The sequence below is a fragment of the Sorex fumeus genome, unplaced genomic scaffold, assembly GCF_029834395.1.
Source record: "Sorex fumeus unplaced genomic scaffold, SorFum_2.1 ptg000166l, whole genome shotgun sequence".
NCBI classification, from domain to species: domain Eukaryota; kingdom Metazoa; phylum Chordata; class Mammalia; order Eulipotyphla; family Soricidae; genus Sorex; species Sorex fumeus.
In genome coordinates, this window is record NW_026606223.1 from 4,869,591 (window position 1) to 4,889,224 (window position 19,634).

The 19,634-nt window shown below is 58.2% G+C and overlaps 1 protein-coding gene across 2 annotated transcripts in view; it reads left to right on the forward strand.

Annotated features, from left to right (window-relative positions):
• ZFP64 (ZFP64 zinc finger protein) overlaps positions 1-17,268 on the forward strand; it is a 70,937-nt gene extending 53,669 nt beyond the window's left edge. The window contains exons 1-5 of one of the 2 annotated variants that reach the window (XM_056107477.1): positions 4,800-5,058; positions 9,556-9,705; positions 9,805-9,867; positions 15,260-15,511; positions 16,541-17,268. In XM_056107477.1, the coding sequence (XP_055963452.1) occupies positions 4,974-5,058; positions 9,556-9,705; positions 9,805-9,867; positions 15,260-15,511; positions 16,541-17,268 (1,278 nt within the window). In that variant the 5' untranslated portion in view covers positions 4,800-4,973. Of the gene's footprint in view, positions 1-4,799; positions 5,059-9,555; positions 9,706-9,804; positions 9,868-15,259; positions 15,512-16,540 lie in introns of those variants that run through there. The other variant, XM_056107475.1, reaches the window with a different exon arrangement.
• The last annotated feature ends 2,366 nt before the right edge of the window (positions 17,269-19,634 follow it).

Below are 19,634 nucleotides of genomic sequence, written 5' to 3' on the forward strand. Positions count from 1 at the left end.
AACCGAGCCTGCAGGAGCAGCCCAGGAGGGAATCCTGTTCCCCTGGAAGTTCGCGTCACCCGGCGAGGCTTCATTTCTTCACTGAAATCAAATGATTGCAACCCTGCTTGTTCTTAAGCTTTATTTCAACTTATAGCTTGGGGTGCGTGTTTGGGGGTGGAGTGCAGAGAATATTCCCCCAAGGCCTCTGCACCCATCTTGGACTGGATGAGCAAAAAATATTTTTGGAGGGGATGGCGCTCAAGCAGTTCTTGGGGGCCCAGAAACCCCTCCCTCTGACACTCAGTCCACTCATGCGGGCCCGACGGCTCAGCGGAGATGCACCGCTCCGGCCATGCAATGCTGGAGGCCAGAAGGGGCACACAGACCATGCCTGAGCGGGAGTCCAACTCGGGGCCTGGGGCGTGGAAGGCATGGCTCCCCCCTGAGAGTTCCCACTTCAGCCCAAGAGCAGGTAGATGCATTAACCATCAGGCAGATTGGTAGGAGAAAAAAGGAAGATAAAATTTTATAACATGCATAAGAGAATTTACATGAATTCTAGAGTAAATGAGATAAATCACAAGGGAGTTGTTTTTTGTTTTTTTTAGTTGTTGTGGTTTTGTGTCACAACTCAGATCCTGTGCTCAGCAATCATTCCTGCAGGCGCTCAGAGAACCATAGGGGATGTCAGGGCTCAAACCCAGGTCAGCTGCATGCAAAGCAAGCGCCCTCCCACTGTGCTATCACTCCAGCCCCCAAACTACATGTTGGTTTTTGTTTTTTCAATTTTTGGGTCACCCAGGCTGGAGCAATAGCACAGCAGGTAGGGCATTTGCCTTGCATGCAGCCGATCTGGGTTCAATTCCTCCAACTCTCTCAGAGAGCTTGGCAAGCTACCGAGAGTATCTCGCCCGCACGGCAAAGCCTGGCAAGCTACCCGTGATGTATTTGATATGCCAAAAATAGTAATGAGTCTCACAATTTGTTGTGAGACATTACTGGTGCCCACTCGAGCAAATTGATGACCCACGGGAAGACAGTGCTACAGTGGGTCACACCCAGCAATGCTCAGGGGTTACTCCTGGACCTACACTCAGGAATCACTCCTGGTGGTGCTTGGGGGACCATATGGGATGCTGGGTATCGAACCCAGCTCGGCCATGTGCAAGGCAAACGCCCTCCCCGCTGTGCTATCACTCCATCCCCAAAACCACATGTTTTTGACCCTGGGCGGAGACACTGGGCCGAGGCTGAGGGCCCGGAGGAGGAGGAAGGACTGACTTCACAGGACAAAACCTTCCCTTTAGACACTTGTCCTGCTGTCGGATGGGTTTTGCCCATAAAAAGGTTCTTTCCCGGGAGCTGGGTAATCTGCATTCTTTCAGGTACTGGTAACTTTCTCCTGAGGCTCACGGGGCCTCCGCTGACCTTAGTTCCACATTCCAAAGGGACATGGATTGGAAAAGACTTGCTCAGAACCTCTTGGGAAAAAAGCTCCCTGAACATTTGGAAAGAGGCTGGGCTACAATTGCAAAATATTCAAATAATGCCGTGGCCTAAATGAGACGAGTTTAAACAGCCGCTGTCGTTATACTTAGGGAAAGTATGAGTAGTTTTCTCTTTGTTGGTTTCTGTTGAAATAATGCATGCAGGAAAAAAATGCAAATGTGGGGGGGGGGTAGATCAGTGTGATTGGCAGAAAGGAAGGCACTGGGGAATTCCGAGGGGGGAACAGATGGGGCTCCGTGCTGTCTCGTTGACCTCGTGGGAGCACGTGGAACAGGGCCACTCTGACCCAGGTGCCTGCATCCACGCCCTCATCACCCTTCCAACGGCGTTTAGCCAAGCACCTGCCGTGTGGGCCCGGATATCCACCCACTTAAGAAGCCTGGCCTCCAAAACCTGATTGCTGGTTTGGAGTCCTACTGGGATGTGCTCAGGAATCTCTCCTAGCGGGGCTTCAAGACCCGTATGCAGTGCCGGGGATTGAACCTGTGTCTGCCCCGTGCAAGCAAGGCCAGCGCCTTACCCACCAAACTGGCCCACCAGCCCAGGTGGGCACTTTATAGAAAGATCACAGAAGGGCTGGAGCGATAGCACAGCGGGGAGGGCTTTTGCCTTGCACGCGGCCGACCCGGGTTCAATTCCCAGCATCCCCTAGGGTCTCCTGAGCACCGCCAGGAGTAACTCATACACTCAGGGGGTACAGGAGTAACCCCTGTGCATCGCTGGGTGTGACCCAAAAAGAAAAAAATCACAGAAAAGCATCAGATGGCAGAAACCAGGAAATAGCCCAAGCGTCCACCATAGAGCAGAACATAAATCAGGACATTTCCACCCCCTGGGGTGCAGCTCGGTGAAAAGGGCCCCTCACCCCAATAGGAATGGCAATTTGGAACGGCTTTGCACTGAATGTAGAGAGAAGGGCTTCTTGGAAGACAGGAAGTTCTTTAGAAGTTAAAAATATTTGGGTTTTTTGTTTGTTTGTTTTATTGTTGTTGTTGTTCATCTGGGGGCTTACTCCCAGCTTTGCACTCAGGGATTGCCCTTGGTGGTACACAGGTGATGATAGGTGGTGCCAGGGATCGAACCTGGGTCAGCTGCATGCAAGGCAAGCATTCTGCCCACTGTACTATCACCCTGACCCCCAATTTGTACCTTTTTGGGTTTTGCCACACACCCAGGAGTGCTTGAGGGACCAGGCAGGGCTGATCCCCTGGGTCCTCTCCAACCCACCCTGTGTGTGGTTTGATTTCCAAAGCTTCGTGCCGGAGGTGGGCAGGTGACCCCACCCACGGCAGCTCCTGGTTTGCAAGCAGGAGTCCCCAGGCCCCTGAGCCCCACCAGGTGTATCTAGGGCCAGGGAGATGGTTCCGTGGTTAAAGTTCGGCTTGTGGAGCTCTGGGTCTCCACTCCCAGCCCTGCCAAAACTACTTATATAATACAGGTGCAAAAAAATCTCTCTTAAAAAGGAAAAGGGGCTGGAGCCATAGCACAGCAGGTAGGGCATTTGCCTCGCACGCAGCCAAGCAGGGTTCGATTCCCAGTATCCCATATGGTCCCCTGAGCACCGCCAGGAGTAACTCCTGTGCATCGCTGGGTGTGACCCAAAAAGCAAAAAAAGAAAAAAAAAAGGAAAAGAGAAGGATTGAAATGGGTTCCATTTAGTTTGTTTTTTGCCCGCATCCTGACAGAATTCAGGAGACACCAGGGATAGAACCGGGGTCGGCCAGATACAAGGCAACCACCCTCACCGCTGTGCTCCTGCTCCAGCTCTAGAGGTTGAGTTTAGTTTGACGGTTATGAAACGGATGGTATCCAGTTAGTGGAGTTATAGGTGATCACTGACGGTGTAGTTTTGGGGGAGAGGGCATCACCAAAAGATCTAGGCCAATCACGGGTCAGTCATTCGCCAAGGACCAAGGGGGACACCGGCCATTAAATCCACCTTCCTGATCGTGTGATCAGGGCATCCCATGCAGCTGTGCTGGGGGATGGAGGGATGGGGGTGGGGTGGGGGTAATCCAGCTCCTGAGACATTCCAGAAGAAGGCTGGGCCCAGCTCAGTGTGTCCGCTGGGAGATGCGCAGGGTCCGGGGAACACTTGCCAAGTTCTTTACAAAGTGCTCGCTGGTGTCCCCCTGGTCACCTCTGCCTCTCCGGCCTCGCAAACATCCGCAGCAACTGCAGCTGGGAAGGCGGGCGGCCGCGGAGAGCAAGTCCCTGCTAGAGAACTGTGTTTTTTTTAAAAGCGCTTTTGGTAGCGTGGCAGCCCGTCCCATCACCATCCCCAACCCCCACCGACCTCTGGGGTCATGCTCAATCCCGGGCGCCGGCCAACAAGACCTTCAAAGCCACCCGCGGCCGCGAGGAGACAAATGCAGGTTTCCAGGCCCGGAATTGCAGCTTGTGCCGGGGCCTTTTTGAACCCGAGGCGCGTGGTCCTCAGGTTCGGGCAGGCTCGGGGCGCAGCCCTGCCCTGACACCCCAATTTGGAGAAAGTAAACACCGGGGGGAGGGGCTTCCTGCTCCCCGGGGGACATCGTTCACCTGGGGCGAGGCGGGGTCCCCCCGCTCCCCGCGGGTCTCACCCCGGTCCCAGCCAGTCTGAGCACGAACGCCAATTAGCGCCCGCCCGGCCCGGGGCGCGCCTCCCTCCGTCACCTGCCGGGCGGGGCCGCGCCCCCGGGGGCCCCGAGGCCGCTCCTGGGTGGTCCCGGGCCCCCCGGCGCCTGCGTCGTGGTGCTGGGAGTCGGGGTGCTGCACCGAAAAGCCCGACCGAACCCCAAACTTCAAACCCTCCTGTTTTCCCTGGTTCCCAGCGGGGTGCGCCCCTGACCTCCTCCTTTCCAACGTTACATTCGCAGTCGCAGTCCGGGTCGGGGGCGCTCGCCAGGGGTCGCGCCACAGAATAATACTCCGGGGGGATGGGAGTAGGTGGTGGAGGTGAGGTATGGGGGGTGGGGGGGCGGCCGCTTTTACAACAAAAAGTGCCCGGATGCAACCCCGCGCGGTCCGAGTCGCCGCCTCGCCTGGGAGCTCGTTAGAAATACCGGGGCTCGGGCCTCTCCGAGTGAGAATCTGCATTTTAACGAGCTCCCCCGCGACTCGGAGGTGGCGGGCAGCGGAGCGCCTGCAATTTTAATGGGCAAACGGATCACCCGGGGAGCTCGTTAGGCGGCGGGCGCGGGGCCTCCGGCTCGCACGTGCGCGCGCGTCACCTGGGGAGCGGCTCCGAATGCAGATTCCCGGCCGGCGGGGCCGGGGCGGGGCCCGGGGCGGCGGGGTGCGGGCGGGCGGCGGGGAGGGGGCGCGGGCGGCACCTCCCGCGGGCCCCGGGCCTTGGCTCGGGGCCAATCAGCCTTCAGGGCTCGGGATAAAGCGACGGCCGCGGCCCCGGCGTGCAAACGGCCGCTGCAGGCGCGCTCGGGTCGGGCGCGGCGCGGCCGAGTTCCCAGTCCCGGGCCGGGCGACCCCCCGATCCGCACGACATGTCGCGGCGCAAGCAGGCCAGACCCCAGCACCTCAACTCCCGGGAGCCGCAGCCTGCACCCCCGGAGGGGGCGGCGGAGCGAGGTGAGGGGCGCCGCCGCGGCCACCCCGGGGCTGGCGTTGGCTTCGCAGCTGTGCTGGGGGTCGCCGTCGGGCACCGCGCGGGACCCCCGAGCGTGGCGGGGGGCTGCGAAGCGCCGCCGCTTCTGGCTGGAGAGCGGGGTCCCCGGGTGCCACCCCCTGGGTGCAGCCGCAGCTCGCTCCGTCCCTTGCAAGTTGCGCGCTTCGGGGCTGAGCGGCTTCCCCGGGGCGCGGGTGACGGGGGATCCCGAGACGGAGCGTCTTTGGGGGGCGCGGGGCCGTTTCTGAGAGCGGCGTCCTAGCTGGACCGTGCGGAGCGTCTGGGTGTGTGTGTGTGTGTTTTGGGGGGACAAAGGGGCTTTGGAAAATGCCTGAGGTCTTGCTGGTGCCAGACCCGGGACCAACCTCGGGGAGACGCAACGGGAACGGGGTCCGGGAAAGATGAGCGGCGGCGCGTGAAGCGAGTTAGGGGTGAGGGCTGGGGGGTAACGGGGTGCTGGGGTCCCCGGGAGGGTGAGGCGAGTCTGGGGCACCAGGTGAGGTCCGAGAGAGGTAATGGGGGGGTCTCAGGTAATGGGGGAGTACTGTGTGTTACTCGGGAGGGGGCGGCCAGGGCCGAGCCGCAGGTGAATTTTGCGGGTTCACCCCCCACCCCTCGCTGTGCGGTGTGGGGTCAGGAGCTTGGGCACGGACTCGGGTGGGGACGAGCCAAGGAACCTGCATTTCCAAGGCGCTTCGCTTTCTACCCCGGGCGCTAAGAAGGAGGTTTGTTCTTGCTGGTGGCCAGCCGCGCGGTTCCACCTGGGCACCCCGAGGGGTCCCCAAGCCCTGCCAGGCGTGACCCCTGGGCACTGCCCCTCCCAAAGGAAAGAATAAGGTTCCCCTCTGCCTCCGAGGGGACCTTCCGAGCTCTGAGAGAGGCGGGAGCCTCGCTTAGCACCCGAAAAGACCCTGCGGGCTGCAGTGCCCACAGCAGCGGGTATTGTGCGGACAGGTCAGAAATCGGGGTGTCAGGTGCCCCTGGTTTGGGGGGACCCGCTATCAAAGACGTTTTCCGCGTGGGCTCAGGCTGCTGTTGTCATTTTGCGCCACTTTTTATACCAGTAACCGACGGTCCTGGCATATCCTGGCATGGGAGTTGGGGGAAGGGGGCCGCCGCATGGGGTCCTGGGGGAGCCCTCCCAGGCACTTCAGAGGAACAGCCTCCCTCCCCCACCCAGCTGGCCTTTGCCAGGCCTGCATCTCAGGCCCCCCTCAGAGCCCCCAGGAACCCCCTCTTTCTCTCTGCCTTTTCAGTTTGGGCCACTCATTTGCAAATGGCATTGAGGCTTCCGGGTCACTGGGGCCTCACCGGGGCTGGAAAACCACCTTACAAAGGAATCCCCCAAGTTTCTATGAGCGGACACCCCCCCCCCCATCACACTCTCCCCTGAGGGGATCCTGTGGACTTCTGCATTTGCAGAGGTGAAGACACTGTCCTTGGGGTCCCTCCCACCTGCCCACCCCCTGGGTGCCCTGAGAGCCTTGGACCCATCCTGAGGTGCCCCTCCCCCATCTTCCTTTGTCTGACGTTGGCTTTGCCAAATGCATCTCCCCTCCTGGTGATTGGGGCTGGCCCAGGCTTGGGGTTTCTCTCCCCGTTTCTACTCAGCTCTGCTGGACCTCAGAAGGGAGGACTCTGGGGTCTGGGGAAACAGCCCAGCACCTCTGGGTTCTTTCGCCCAAGCAAATGGACCCATTGGTGGGGGAAAGACCAAACTGAATTACACGCATTCTCCAGGATGGTGGGACTCCGTGCCTGAGCACATACCCGCATGTATCAACCCCTGGGTTCAATCCCTGATATGGCAACACTTAAAAATACAGTTAAAAGGGGCTGGAGCAATAGCACTGCGGGTAGGGCACTTGCCTTGCAAGCAGCCAATCCAGGTTCGATTCCCAGCATCCCATAGGGTCCCCTGAACACCGCCAGGGGTAATTCCTGAGTGCAGAGCCAAGAGGAACCCTTGTGCATCTCCAGGTCTGACTCCCCCCCCAAAAAAATACAGTCAATAAATAATGGGCATCTTCTAGGTGAGGGAGCAGCTAAGGCCTGGGATGCAGAGAGAAGAGGAGGGGTGACTTCAAAGGCTGTGTTTCTGCAGTGTAGACGTTTGCCCTGCCTTCACCCATAGGAAGTTTATTTCTAGGACAAGATAAATAGCGCAGAGTATGCTGCACCAATGGTCAAAAATCCCTGCACTGGGGCTGGAGCAATAGTACAGGGGGTAGGGCATTTGCCTTGCACGCAGCCGACCCAGGTTCAATTTCCAGCATCCCATATGGTCCGCTGAGCACTGCCAGGAGTAATTCCTGAGTGCCGAGCCAGGAGTAACCCCTGTGCATCGCCGGGTGTGACCCAAAAAGAAAAAAATAATAATCCCTGCACTGCATCTGGTATTGCTAGATGTGACAAAAATACATTTAAGGGTATGTATAAAAGGTAAAGGCCCTCCCGTTGATCGTCGATTTGCTCGAGCGGGCCCAGTAACGTCTCCATTGGAGACTTTGTTGTTACTGTGTTTGGCATATCGAATACTCTCGGTAGCTTGCCGGGCTCTCCGAGAGGGGCGGAGGAATCGAACTCGGGTTGGCCATGTTGGCCGCTTGTAAGGCGAACGCCCTACCGCTGTGCTATCACTCCAGGGTATGTATATATGCACATATAATTTATATTAATATATAATATTGAATATGTATTTGCTATGTTATTAAATAATATACTATAAAGGTAAAGGTAAAGGCCCTCCCGTTGATCGTCAATTTGCTCGAGCGGGCCCAGTAACGTCTCCATTGGAGACTTTGTTGTTATATGTTGTTGATATATTTATTATATGTTTATATATTTCTAGGGCAAGAGAGTACAGCAGGTAGGGCACTTGCCTTGCACATAGTTGACCCAAGTTTGATTCCCAACATCCCGTATGGTCCCCCAAGCACAGCCAGGAGCAAACCCTGAGAATCGCCTGGTTGGGCCCCATACACACACACACACACACACACACACACACAAGATTTCTGGAGATGTCTCAAAATCTAGGTAATCTGCATTCTTTCAAGAGCGGCCAGTTTCTCCTGAGGCTGACCAGGGCCCCAGCTGACCTTAGTTCTACATACCAAGTGACTCATGCTGGAAGCAGCAGCCCTGGTCCTTGGGGAAGTCCATGTGTCCAGGGGAGTTTGGTGTGCCCAGACCATGGTACAGATGTGAACACAGAGGTGGGAGGGGGGCACTGAGTGCCTTCCTGGGGGTCTCGGCATCAGAATTAGGGACTTCCCAGCCTCCCCAGTCTGAGGGAGCCCAGTCCCCAAGGCTTGGCCCGTTTTCTCCCTTTCCGGGTGAACCATAAGGCCATGCAAGGTGGCACTCTTCAGACTGTCTACACAGCGGACCAGCAGGGGAAGACCACCAGTCATGGCTTGGAAGCTGGCTTTGGAGCTGGGCTTTCTTGTGGACTGAAAGTTTCCAGCCACACAGCCACGGGCAGCTCCAGAGTCAGCTGGTCCTGGGGCCAGCTCAGCAATGGGCAGAGAGCGTGTTGGGAAGGTGACTCATCCACAGCCCTGCCCAGGGCCGGAGCGAGAGTACAGGGGTGACCCCGTCCAACCCCAGCACCTCGTGGGATCCCCAAGCTCCACCAGGAGTGATCCCTAACACAGAGCCAGGATTCAACCCCTGAGTACTGCTGCTGAGTGCCACCCCAAAGCAGAACCAAAGCATCGCAGACACAAGCCTTCCCAGAGATCTGGTGCCTGGGCGGTCAGGTGGAGAAGGCCCGTGTGGAGCCGTTTTTCCACTGGTTCATAGTTGTCGGCTGGGGTCTGGTTCAGGGGCCAGATCTGGAGTGGTGACAGAGCTGCCTGGGGTCTCAGACTCAAAGGCACTCAGTGCCTGCCCCTCTGTATCAGACACTTATAATCACTTAACTTCCCGTTAGTCGTCGATTTGCTCGAGCGGGCACCAGTAACGTCTCGTTTTCACACCCCTGACATGTGTTGAGGTGGGAAAGATTCTCTCTTTTTTCCAATCTTTCTTTTTGGGTCATACCAGGAGATGCACAGGGGTTACGCCTGGTTCTGCACTCAGGAATCACTCCTGGCGGTGCTTGGGGGACCCTATGGGATGCTGGGAATCGAACCCGGGTTGGCCACATGCAAGGCAAACGACCTCCCTGCTGTGTTATCACTGCAGCCCAAGGTGGGAGAGCTTCTCCAAACTGGGCCTCCAAGGCTGAGCCGGGGGGACCCTTCATTGCCCCCTTTAGTGGCCTGTGGGGCCTCTGTATCTGGGTCTCGGGCTGGGGGAGTGGGGGGGGTGGGGGAGACCACGCTAGCTGGGGCAGGCCTGTGGCCTCTCTGTAGTTAGGGGCTGTGGGAGGCCTGGTGTGGGAAACGGGGAAGGGCACCTGGGGGAAGAGTCCAACATCCTGATAGTCACGCTGTGTGTCTCCTCGGTTTCAGCGTCAGAACTCAGTAGTGATGTTCTGAAAGCAGCCGGGCCATCCACGGACAGCCTCGAACCCCCGAAAGGCCCTGTCGTGTCCGTTCCCTCGGAATCCAGGGAGCAGGCTTCGACCCTCGGCGAGAGGACGTTCAACTGCTGCTACCCAGGTCAGGAGGCCGCTGGCTGCCCCTGCCCCAGTGGGGGGGTGGGGCTCCTGGCTTCCAGGGTACTGTTAACTCAAGAGTGATGTTTTTCCTCCCTCCTAGGGTGCCACTTCAAAACGGTGCACGGCATGAAGGACCTAGATCGCCACCTCAGGATCCACACGGGTAGGTGTCGCTCTTCTTCCCACACGGGCTGGGTGAAGGGCTGGATACAGTGTTTGAGGGGGTGGCGTGGAAATGGTCCCTCTGCTGACACGGCCTGGAAGGGATACGGGGACACGGGGACAGGACGTCACACTGACGCTCCCCACGTCACACAGTGAAAGCACAGAATGGAGCAGGGGCCAGGATGGAGGACCCCAAACCTATTGTACCCTTTACCCGTTTTCAGAAGAAAAAAGAAAGCACTTAGCACCTCCACCAAAAAAAAAAAAAAAGGAGGGTGGGGACTGGAGTGATAGCACAGCAGGGAGAGCATGCGGCCGACCCGGGTTCGATTCCCAGCATCCCATAGGGTCCCCTGAGCACTGCCAGGAGTAATTCCTGAATGCATGAGCCAGGAGTAACCCCATCACCGGGTATGACCCCCCCAAAAAAAAGCAAAAAAAATGTATGTTGGGGATTACTCCCAGCAGGGCTTGGGGGGACTTAGGCGGTGCTGGGGATAGAACCCAGGTCAGCTGCATGCAGGACAAACCCCCCCCCCCCATCTGCTGTGCTTTCTCTCCAGCCTCTTTAACCTTCATTAAGCAAACACAGCACCCCCTAATTCCACTGAGCTTTTTGCCCCCCCATCATTCTAATACTCTACCCTCTGGGTCCGGTAGCACCCCACTTTGGGAAATACAGGTCTAAGAGCCAGGAGTAGGGGAGCTTGTCCCGAAAGGACCCCACAGGTAGGATGAGAAGCAGGGTTGGCTGAGAAGGAATCGGGCTGCAGGGTCAGGGCCAGGCAGAGCTGGGGGGATGGAGAAGAATGGTTTTGGGGCCCCTTAGCTGGAATGCCTGGAGGCTCGTCTGCTTGGATCAGGGCAAGGTCCCAGCTCCTGCCTGGCCTCCCCAGAGAGGCTGCCACCTGCCAGGCCCACACCGCAGCACAGATGCACTGGAGGTAGCTTTGCTCCCGCACGCTGGGTCTCGGCGCCGTGTTAAAGGCTCTGGGCCAGGGACAACAATGCTTGTGTCCTTCCGCGGGAAGCACATACCCTGCATTTGCAAGGCCCGGCTCAGTGGCCGACACCGCTCGCTGCAGCTGGCCAGGTTCGATCCCTGGTCTCCCATATGGTGACCCTGAGAATGGCCAGGAGTGAGCCCTGAGCAAAAACAAATCTTTGTATTGACCCCAAAACAGTGGAGCAATACCAGCAGTGTCCAGAGTTTTCTTGCTGTTCGAGCCCCAAAGCAAAGAATAAACAAACAAGTGAACCGGGGGCAGGGGCAGGAGTTCATGCCTTGCAGGTGGGTGGCACTTGTGCAGGCCCTGGTACCCGCCCTAGCACATCATCCCCCGAACACCGCCAGAAGCAATCCCGCATCCGGACGTGGACCCCAGCAGTTCCGGGTGTGGCCAGGGAGCCTCCCCTCCAAAAGAAAGAGCAGACTGCAGGAGGCTGTCAGTGAGAGCGTGCAGCGTGCAAGACCCCGGAAACAGAAGTGGGGAGGACCTACCGCCCACTGCAAGTGTATTAAGCAAACCTCCAGGGGCACCTGGCCCAGCACTGGAGCCCAGTTCTCAAATGGGGGCTGCTACTGCCACCTAGTGGGCGGAGGCCATGGGTGGTTCTGCAGTCCTGCCATGCCCGGGACCACTCGGCATCAATCAAAGAATGATTGATGCATGTTCGGAGCACAGGAAGGATGACAAGGCCTCAGACCAGACAGCTAGTGCAGGGGTTAAGGCTCCCAGCTTTCACGGGGTGGACCCCAGTTCTATCCCCAGCATTGCAGATGGCCTCTGAGCACCACCAGGAGCCCTGAGCATCGCTGGTGTGACCCAAAAGCAAAAGCCTCCAAGAGCCCCAGGTCTATTCTTTGCTGAGTCAAACGCAGGTGTTTGACTTTACTGAGTCAAACGCTGCGCCTCACCCCAGGGGGATTTCAGCTGCTTTTCCGGATTCAAGGCCCCTGTTCTCTGAATCATTCTCACCCCCATGGAAATAGGCCCTGGGGACACACAGCACCCGTCCCTCCACCCCAAACATGCCCAGAAGATGCAGCTCTTGTGATGAATTGAAGAGCGAGACTCCCAGCTTCCCTGGGAGCTAAAGCCTGTTGGCGTGATACTACAGAGGCTGTCTTGCATGTGACCGACCCAGGTTCAATCCCCGGCACCATCTGGTCCCCCGAGTCCTCCAGGAGTGACCCCTGAGCATCGCTGCATGTGGCCCCCAAACACCACCCTCAAAAATGAGTACTGTTGGCCTGGGGCTGGAGCAATAATAGCACAGCGGGTAGGGAGTTTGCCTTGCACATAGCTGACCCGGGTTCGATTTCTTCTCCGCCCCTCTCGGAGAGCCCAGCAAGCTACCGAGAGTATCCCGCCCGCACGGCAGAGCCTGGCAAGCTTCCCATGGCGTATTCGATATGCCAAAAAACAGTAACAAGTCTCACAATGGAGACGTTACTGGTGCCCACTCGAACAAATCGATGAACAACAGGAGGACAGTGCTACAGTGCACTGCTGCTGTTGGCCTGTGGTAGATGAGGGGTCCCTGGTTCCGGGGCCTCGGGCTTGCGGTTCCAGGCTGTCGCTTGGTCTGAGATGGTTTGCCGCCTCCTGAAAGGCAAAGAGAAGTCGGGTGTGTCACTGTGGTTGATGTCCACACGGCCAGAATCTGGCCACTCTGCCAAAGAAACGAAGGCTGGGAAAATGAAGTCCTGAAGCTGGCGTGGGTGCCACTAGGAAGAGAAGGTTCTAGCCCCAGGAAAAGGGAAAAGCTAATCCACATACCTACAGGGTCCTGACCCAAATGGCCCAGGGGAACAGTCCGAGGGACCCCAGAAGGCTGGAACCGAGGTCCTCAAACCAGCCCCCTCCCTGCCGTGCCATGCTCTTCTCCTTCAAAACTATTGACCTCGCGGGCCAGAGGGACCATATAGGATGACAGCGTTCGTTTGCCTTGAGTGCAGCCAACCGTGGTTCAATCCCTGGCACTGCACATGGTCCTGGGCACTGCCATCTATGGTGTCATCCCCGTTCTGTCTCTCCCCACTCACATACAAAAACCACTGAAGACCCTCGGGACCAAAGCTCCAGGCGTAAAGTGTTGCCGCCGCCCACATATGGCCCCTGAGGACCACCAGAAGTGACCCCTGGATGCTGCCAGGTGTGGTGCAACCCCCACCCCAGAAAATTTTACATATATACAAACAAAAACTGTCCTCCTGTTGTTCATCGATTTGCTCGAGCGGGCCCAGTAACGTCTCCATTTTGAGGCTTGTTGTTACTGTGTTTTGGCATATCGAGTATGTCATGGGTAGCTTGCCAGGCTTTGCCGTGCAGGCGAGATACTCTCGGTAGCTTGCCGAGCTCTCAGAAAGGGGCGGAGGAATCGAACCCGGCTCAGCCGGGCTGGCTGCGTGCAAGGCAAACACCCTACTGCTGTGCTATCGCTCCAGCCCTACATATACATTTTGCCTTTTGGGTCACACTCAGCAATGCACAGGGGTTACTCCTGGCTCTGCACTCAGGAATTACTCCTGGCGGTGCTCAGGAGACTGGGATGCTGGGAATCGAACCCAGGTCGGCCACATGCAAGGCAAACACCCTACCCGCTGTACTATAGATTCAGCCCCTAAAAAAAAAATTTTTTTTTTTTAATCTTAAAACCAACTGAAGGGGCCAGAGCGATAGTACAGTGTGGAGGGGATTTACTTTGCATGTGGCTGAGCTGGTTCACCCTCTAACACAACACACCTGAGTACCACCAGGAGTTAGCCCTGAGCACCTTTGGGTGTGGCCTCCACCTCCCCCCACCGCCCCCCCCCCGCTCCAAAAAAAAAAAAAAAAACAGAAGCAAACAAACAAAAAAAACCTGAAGACCCAAAGTGTTTTGTTTTTGTGTGCAGTTAAATAATGTCTTAAAGGTGCTGGGTTCCGGATGTAGCTCAGTGGAGAAATGCGTGCACGGGGCCTATAGAGATTTAGATTTTTTTTCTCCAGCGCGAGGAAGTATTCATTTACATATCAACATTTTTGTGGACACAGTTTTTCCAAAATGAAGGTGATCCGTGGCATCATTTGCTTTGCGTGTCTCGTCTAATAGAAGCTGGATTCTCTCACGTGCACGTGTGTGCGTTGTGTTTGGTGGAATTTCAAGCTTCGCCTCTTTGAAAAGGAGAAGCTTGATGAGCCTTTCCAGGTGTTTGTAGTTTTGTACTGTCTCATTTGGGGCCGACACCTGGCTACGCTCCGGGCTTCTCCTGGCTCTGCACTCAGGAATCCTGGCAGGGCTTTTGGAGGGACCAACCCAGGATCGAACCTGGGTTGGCCACGTGCAAGGTAAGAGTCCTTCCTGCTGTGCTGTCTCGGATGTTTTGGGTTTTTTTTTTTTTTTTTTTTGCCTTTTGGGTCACACCCAGCAATGCTGGGCTACTCGTGGCTCATGCACTCAGGAATTACTCCTGGAAGTGCTCGGGGGACCATATGGGATGCTGAGAATTGAACCCTGGTCAGTCGCATGCAAGGCAAACGCCCTCCCCGCTGTGCTACTGTCCCACGAACCCCCTTTCAAGCAGCTCCATCTCCATCACTCCCCGCCCGCCTTTGTTTCTCCTTTGTGGCTCTTGGAGCCGCGTGTGCCCCACCCGTTTTTAGCCCCTGCTTGAAGGAACACCTGGAAAGGTTCATCAAGCATCTCCTTTTCAGAGGTGAAGCCGAGTTCTTGAAATTCCACTGATCTGCGGCTGGCCACACTCCGTGTGCTGGACGCTTGGTTCACCCAGTCAGGCCCCCTGGCCCTGTGTACAGTCAGAGGTGGATTCTTTCTTTGGGGGGGGGGGTTTCACACTGGCACTGCTCAGGGCTGACTCCTGGCTCTGTGCTCGGGGCTGACTCCTGGCTCTGTGCTCAGGGCTCACCCCCGACTCTGTGTCCAGGGCTTGTTCCTGACTCTGTGCTCAGGGTTCACTTCCGGCTCTGTGCTCAGGCCTCACTCCTGGCCACGCACAGGGTGCCAGGCAGCCAACCTAAGTTGGCCGTGTGCCAGACCAGTGCTTTCCCTCTGCTAAATCTCTGGCCACTCACTGGGGCCCCTGCGCTCCCACACAGGTGAGCCCAGACCTGGCCGCCCGTCCCCTGGGGTCTCGAATCCTCCATCGTCACGCCTGTCTCCCCAGCTGGACATGGCCCTGGTCTCCTTCCATCTGACTGTGTGGGTCCCTGTCGATGCCCCCTTGGGGACCCGCAGCCTTCTTCCTCCCCAGACATCCCCCCCCTTGGGATCTGGGCCAGCAGTAGTGGGGGAGGGGGCTGGGAGGGCACCAGCTGCCATCCGGGCCACGTGTCCTGGCGCGTCCTGCCACCGACGCCGTGTCCTCCCGCCCTCTGTGTTTGAAGGGGACAAACCGCACAAGTGCGAGTTCTGTGACAAGTGCTTCAGCCGCAAGGACAACCTGACGATGCACATGCGTTGCCACACCAGCGTCAAGCCCCACAAGTGCCACCTGTGCGACTACGCCGCCGTGGACAGCAGCAGCCTCAAGAAGCACCTGCGCATCCACTCGGACGAGCGGCCCTACAAGTGCCAGCTGTGCCCCTACGCCAGCCGCAACTCCAGCCAGCTCACCGTGCACCTGCGCTCCCACACAGGTGAGCCCGCGCCCGCCGCCTGCCCCCCACCGAACCCTCTGGCCGCCGCTGCCCTGCCTCGGGGCGGTGGTGGTGAAGTGTGCGGCTGTCCATGGGGTCGGACAGCAGCAGCCGTCGGTAGCACCCGCAGGTCCGCTAGCTGGGCGTTCTCGCTTGGTGCCCTGGGTGACAGCTGGGCATGATGCCAGGCTGAGGCTCAAATACTGTCCGGGGACCGGAGCGATAGCACAGCGGGGAGGGAGCTTGCCTTGCATGTGGCCGACCTGGGTTCAATCCCTGGCATCTCCTATGGTTCCCCCAGAGCCCTGCCAGGAGTGATCCCTGAGCACAGAGCCAGGAGGAAGCCCTGAGCACTGCCAGGTGTGGCCCAAAAACCATTTCTTTTTTTAAACACCATCCAGTAGGCTGGAGCGATAGCACAGCAGGTAGGGCGTTTGCCTTGGAAGCGGCCAACACGGCCGACCCGAGTTCAATTCCTCCGCCCCTCTCGGAGAGCCCGGCAAGTTACCGAGAGTATCTCGCCCTCACAGCAAAGCCTGGCAAGCTCCCCGTGACGTATTCGAGATGCCAAACGCAGTAACAAGGGCCCGCTTGAGCAAATCGATGAACAACAAGAGGACAGTGACAATGACCACCCAGAAATGCCAGGGATTGCTCCTGGCTCTGCACTCAGGAATCACTCCCGGTTGTGCTTGGAAGAACCCTATGGGATGCCAGGGATTGAACCCGGGTCAAGCGTGTGCAAGGCAAGCACTCAAAAAAAACAATTTAAAAAATCAATTGGGGCTGGAGCGATAGCACAGCGGGTAGGGTAGTTGCCTTGCATGCAGCCAACCCGGTTCTATTCCCAGCATCCCTCTGTACATCATCGGGTGTGACCCCAAAAAAGCAAAAAATTAATTAATTAAAACGACGCTCCCCAGCCCAGTCTCTAGGCTGCCTGAGGGACTGACGCTTGTTGGGGGCTGGGCGTCGGGGCTGGGTCCCCCCCCCCCGCCCGCCTCTAACGGGACCGCCCTCCCTTGCCAGGGGACACCCCGTTCCAGTGCTGGCTCTGCAGCGCCAAGTTCAAGATCAGCTCGGACCTGAAGCGCCACATGATCGTGCACTCGGGGGAGAAGCCGTTCAAGTGCGAGTTCTGCGACGTGCGCTGCACCATGAAGGCCAACCTCAAGTCGCACGTGCGCATCAAGCACACCTTCAAGTGCCTGCACTGCGCCTTCCAGGGCCGCGACCGCGCCGACCTGCTGGCGCACAGCCGGCTGCACCAGGCCGACCACCCCGAGAAGTGCCCCCAGTGCAGCTACTCGTGCTCCAGCGCCGCCGCCCTGCGCGTGCACAGCCGCGTGCACTGCCAGGACCGCCCCTTCAAGTGCGACTTCTGCAGCTTCGACAGCAAGCGGCCCAGCAGCCTGGCCAAGCACCTGGACAAGGTGCACCGGGACGAGGCGCGCACGGAGAACCGCGCGCCGCCGCCGCCGCCGCCGTCGTCGGGCCCCGACGCGCCCCGGGAGGGCAACGGGCAGCCCGTGACCAGGGTCCTGACGCACCGGGCCTTCCGCTGCGACATCTGCGGGGCCGCCTTCGTCAGGAGCGACTCTCTGCGCTGCCACAAGAAGCAGCACAGCGACCAGAGCGAGGCCAAGAGCCTGGAGCTGGTCACCTTCCCGCCCGAGGGCGGCGTCTCGGGGCAGCTGGGCGCCCTGGTCACTGTGGGTCAGCTGGAGGGCACGCTGGAGCCCAGCCAGTGCCTCTAGAACCTCCTGGTTCCTGCAGAACCCGGCTGCCGGGACGAGCTCGGAAGCAGTTCCCCCACCCCTGCACTGAGGGTCTTCCCTGCGAGAACCCAGTTCCAGTGCGGGATTTGGGTGGGGGGGAGAGGGGACCCACCGCGGCCTTGCTGGTCTAGGCTGGGCCAGAGGGCAGGAGGTGAGTCCGCCCGCCTCCAAGGAGGCCCCGTCTGACCCCGGAATGCCTCCATATCCGGACCAAGGCCAAGCTGGCTGGACTGCGTTGTGGGAAAGGTGAAGAGGAGGAGGAAGGGACCCCCAGGGGGGTTGGGGGGTGGCCAGGGTAGCTGGCCAGTCCCCTCTCTGGTCACTCTGCCTGGTGGCAGTTGTTCGCCTTACGCATTTTTTGTGTTTCACCTTTATCATCGTCTTGTAATAAAAAGGCAAACTCCTCTCTAGAGGGATGGCAGAAGCAAGCTAGTTTCTCTTTATGGCTTCCAAGCACAGGTGACTGGTGGGGAAGGGCCCCAGGCTTCCATCCCCCCCCCTCCCCTCCCCAGCCCCTCCCCCAGCCCCTCCCCCAACCCACCTGCATCTTGGTTACCTGTTACCTGTTCTCGAGCAATGAGGCTATGCGCCGTGAAGCCTGTAGGGGGCGTCGAAGATCCAGCGAGTGCTGCTCCCCGCCACCCCTGGGGTCCCCAGGCCCCAGGAAGCCATGCTGCACGTGTGTTTATGGTCACTGAGGGAGGGGCAGCCGCTGGCCTGGGTTGGAAGCTGGGCTGGTGAGTTGGGCCACGGTCCTGCAGGTCAGATCTGTGCCCTGAACCAGCCGAGGGGCACCCAACGCCCTTCTGAACAGGCGTCACTGCAGCTCTGACGAGGTTTCAGGTGGGTATGTGACTCCAGTGAGTCACAGGAGGAACCAAGTCATAGTTGGTACCGCGGAGCTGGGGACCGGAGAGACACACAGGTTAAGGTGCTCGCCCCCATGCGTGGCTGACTCCATGCCAGTCCCATGGGCACACAGTCCTCTGAACACTGTGGTCCAAAACACGAAACGAAACACGGTGAACGCAAACTTTTGTGGGCCGCAGAGCTGGAGAGAGTGATTTGCTCGAGACAGATAGCCAGGGAAGCATAGAAATGACTTCCTGTGAATGCAGTATGAGAAAGCCCTGCACTGCCTCAGTTTACCTTCTGGGGAAGGATATGCACCTCTGAGTCTCTTTGCTGTAAAGAAAAAAAAAAGGGGAAGATGATGGCAGGATCTGGGAGCCAAAGCACATGTTTTCCATCCCTGACCTCCCATGAACCCCCAGACAGGACTGGGAGCAACCCCTGAGCACTGCCGGTTGTGACCCCTAAACCAAAAAGTGATGGTCAGTTCCTGTGATTGGGCTGATCCTGGATTTTCCTTTGGGGGAGCCTGTGTCCCCTCACAACCCCCTCTGGCCCCGCCAGGAAGCTGCACGTTCATCTAGGAATAGAGGAGTCAGTGTCCAGGGGCGTGGGAGAGGGGACCCAGAGGCACAAATCAGGTCAACGTTTCTTGTGGTGCCTTTCAGAGGAGCAGGAAACTTGGCCCAAGTGGACGGTGTCAGGGCCAGTCTGTGCCCTCAAGGGTCACCTGACAAATCTGGGCTCCCAGTAAAGCACAGGGCTCTGCCACGACTTGGTTCCACCTATGACATGTGGACATTGTGGGGCCATGAGCTGCCTTTTGTGACTTGGCAACTCTGGGATGTTTGTTTTGGTGGCATGGGTCTTCGGGTCACACCCAGAAACACTCAAGTCCTCCTCTCGGCTCCGTGCTCAGGGCTCCTGGCAGTGCTCAGAGGACCATGTGGCCATGGGGACTGGCATGGAGTCAGCCACGCATGGGGGCAAGCACCTTACCCTGTGTGTCTCTCCGGTCCCCAGCTCCGCGGTCCAAGAACGGAAGCAGAGACCGACGTGAGAACCAACAGGTAAGTTCCAATACGACCCTGGACGCTCCCCTCCTTCATGAGTTCCTTGATGAGCTGCTGGGATGAGAGTGAAGATACCCAGTGAACCCCTGCCCCCACCGCACCCCCTTCTAAATAGCCCCCGTGGGGAAGGGGCTGCAGAGATGGTGCAGAGATCTCGGGTGGGGCACGGCCTGTCTGCAGGGAAGCACATCTGGAGAGGTTAGATGGATGATGGTTCACCGTTCAGCTTCTCTTGGACCAGACGGGCTTTTTCAGTCAAGGGCCAGATATGGAATATCTGAGCTTCAACTGACCCCTCATTTGTGCTGGCCCCATGGGCATGTCACGCACCTGAGTGACGTGACCCGGGACCAGCCCCCGCGGACTGACAGAGGAAACGTCTGCTCTTTTGATGCTTTGAAGTCGGTCCTGTTTCAAGAT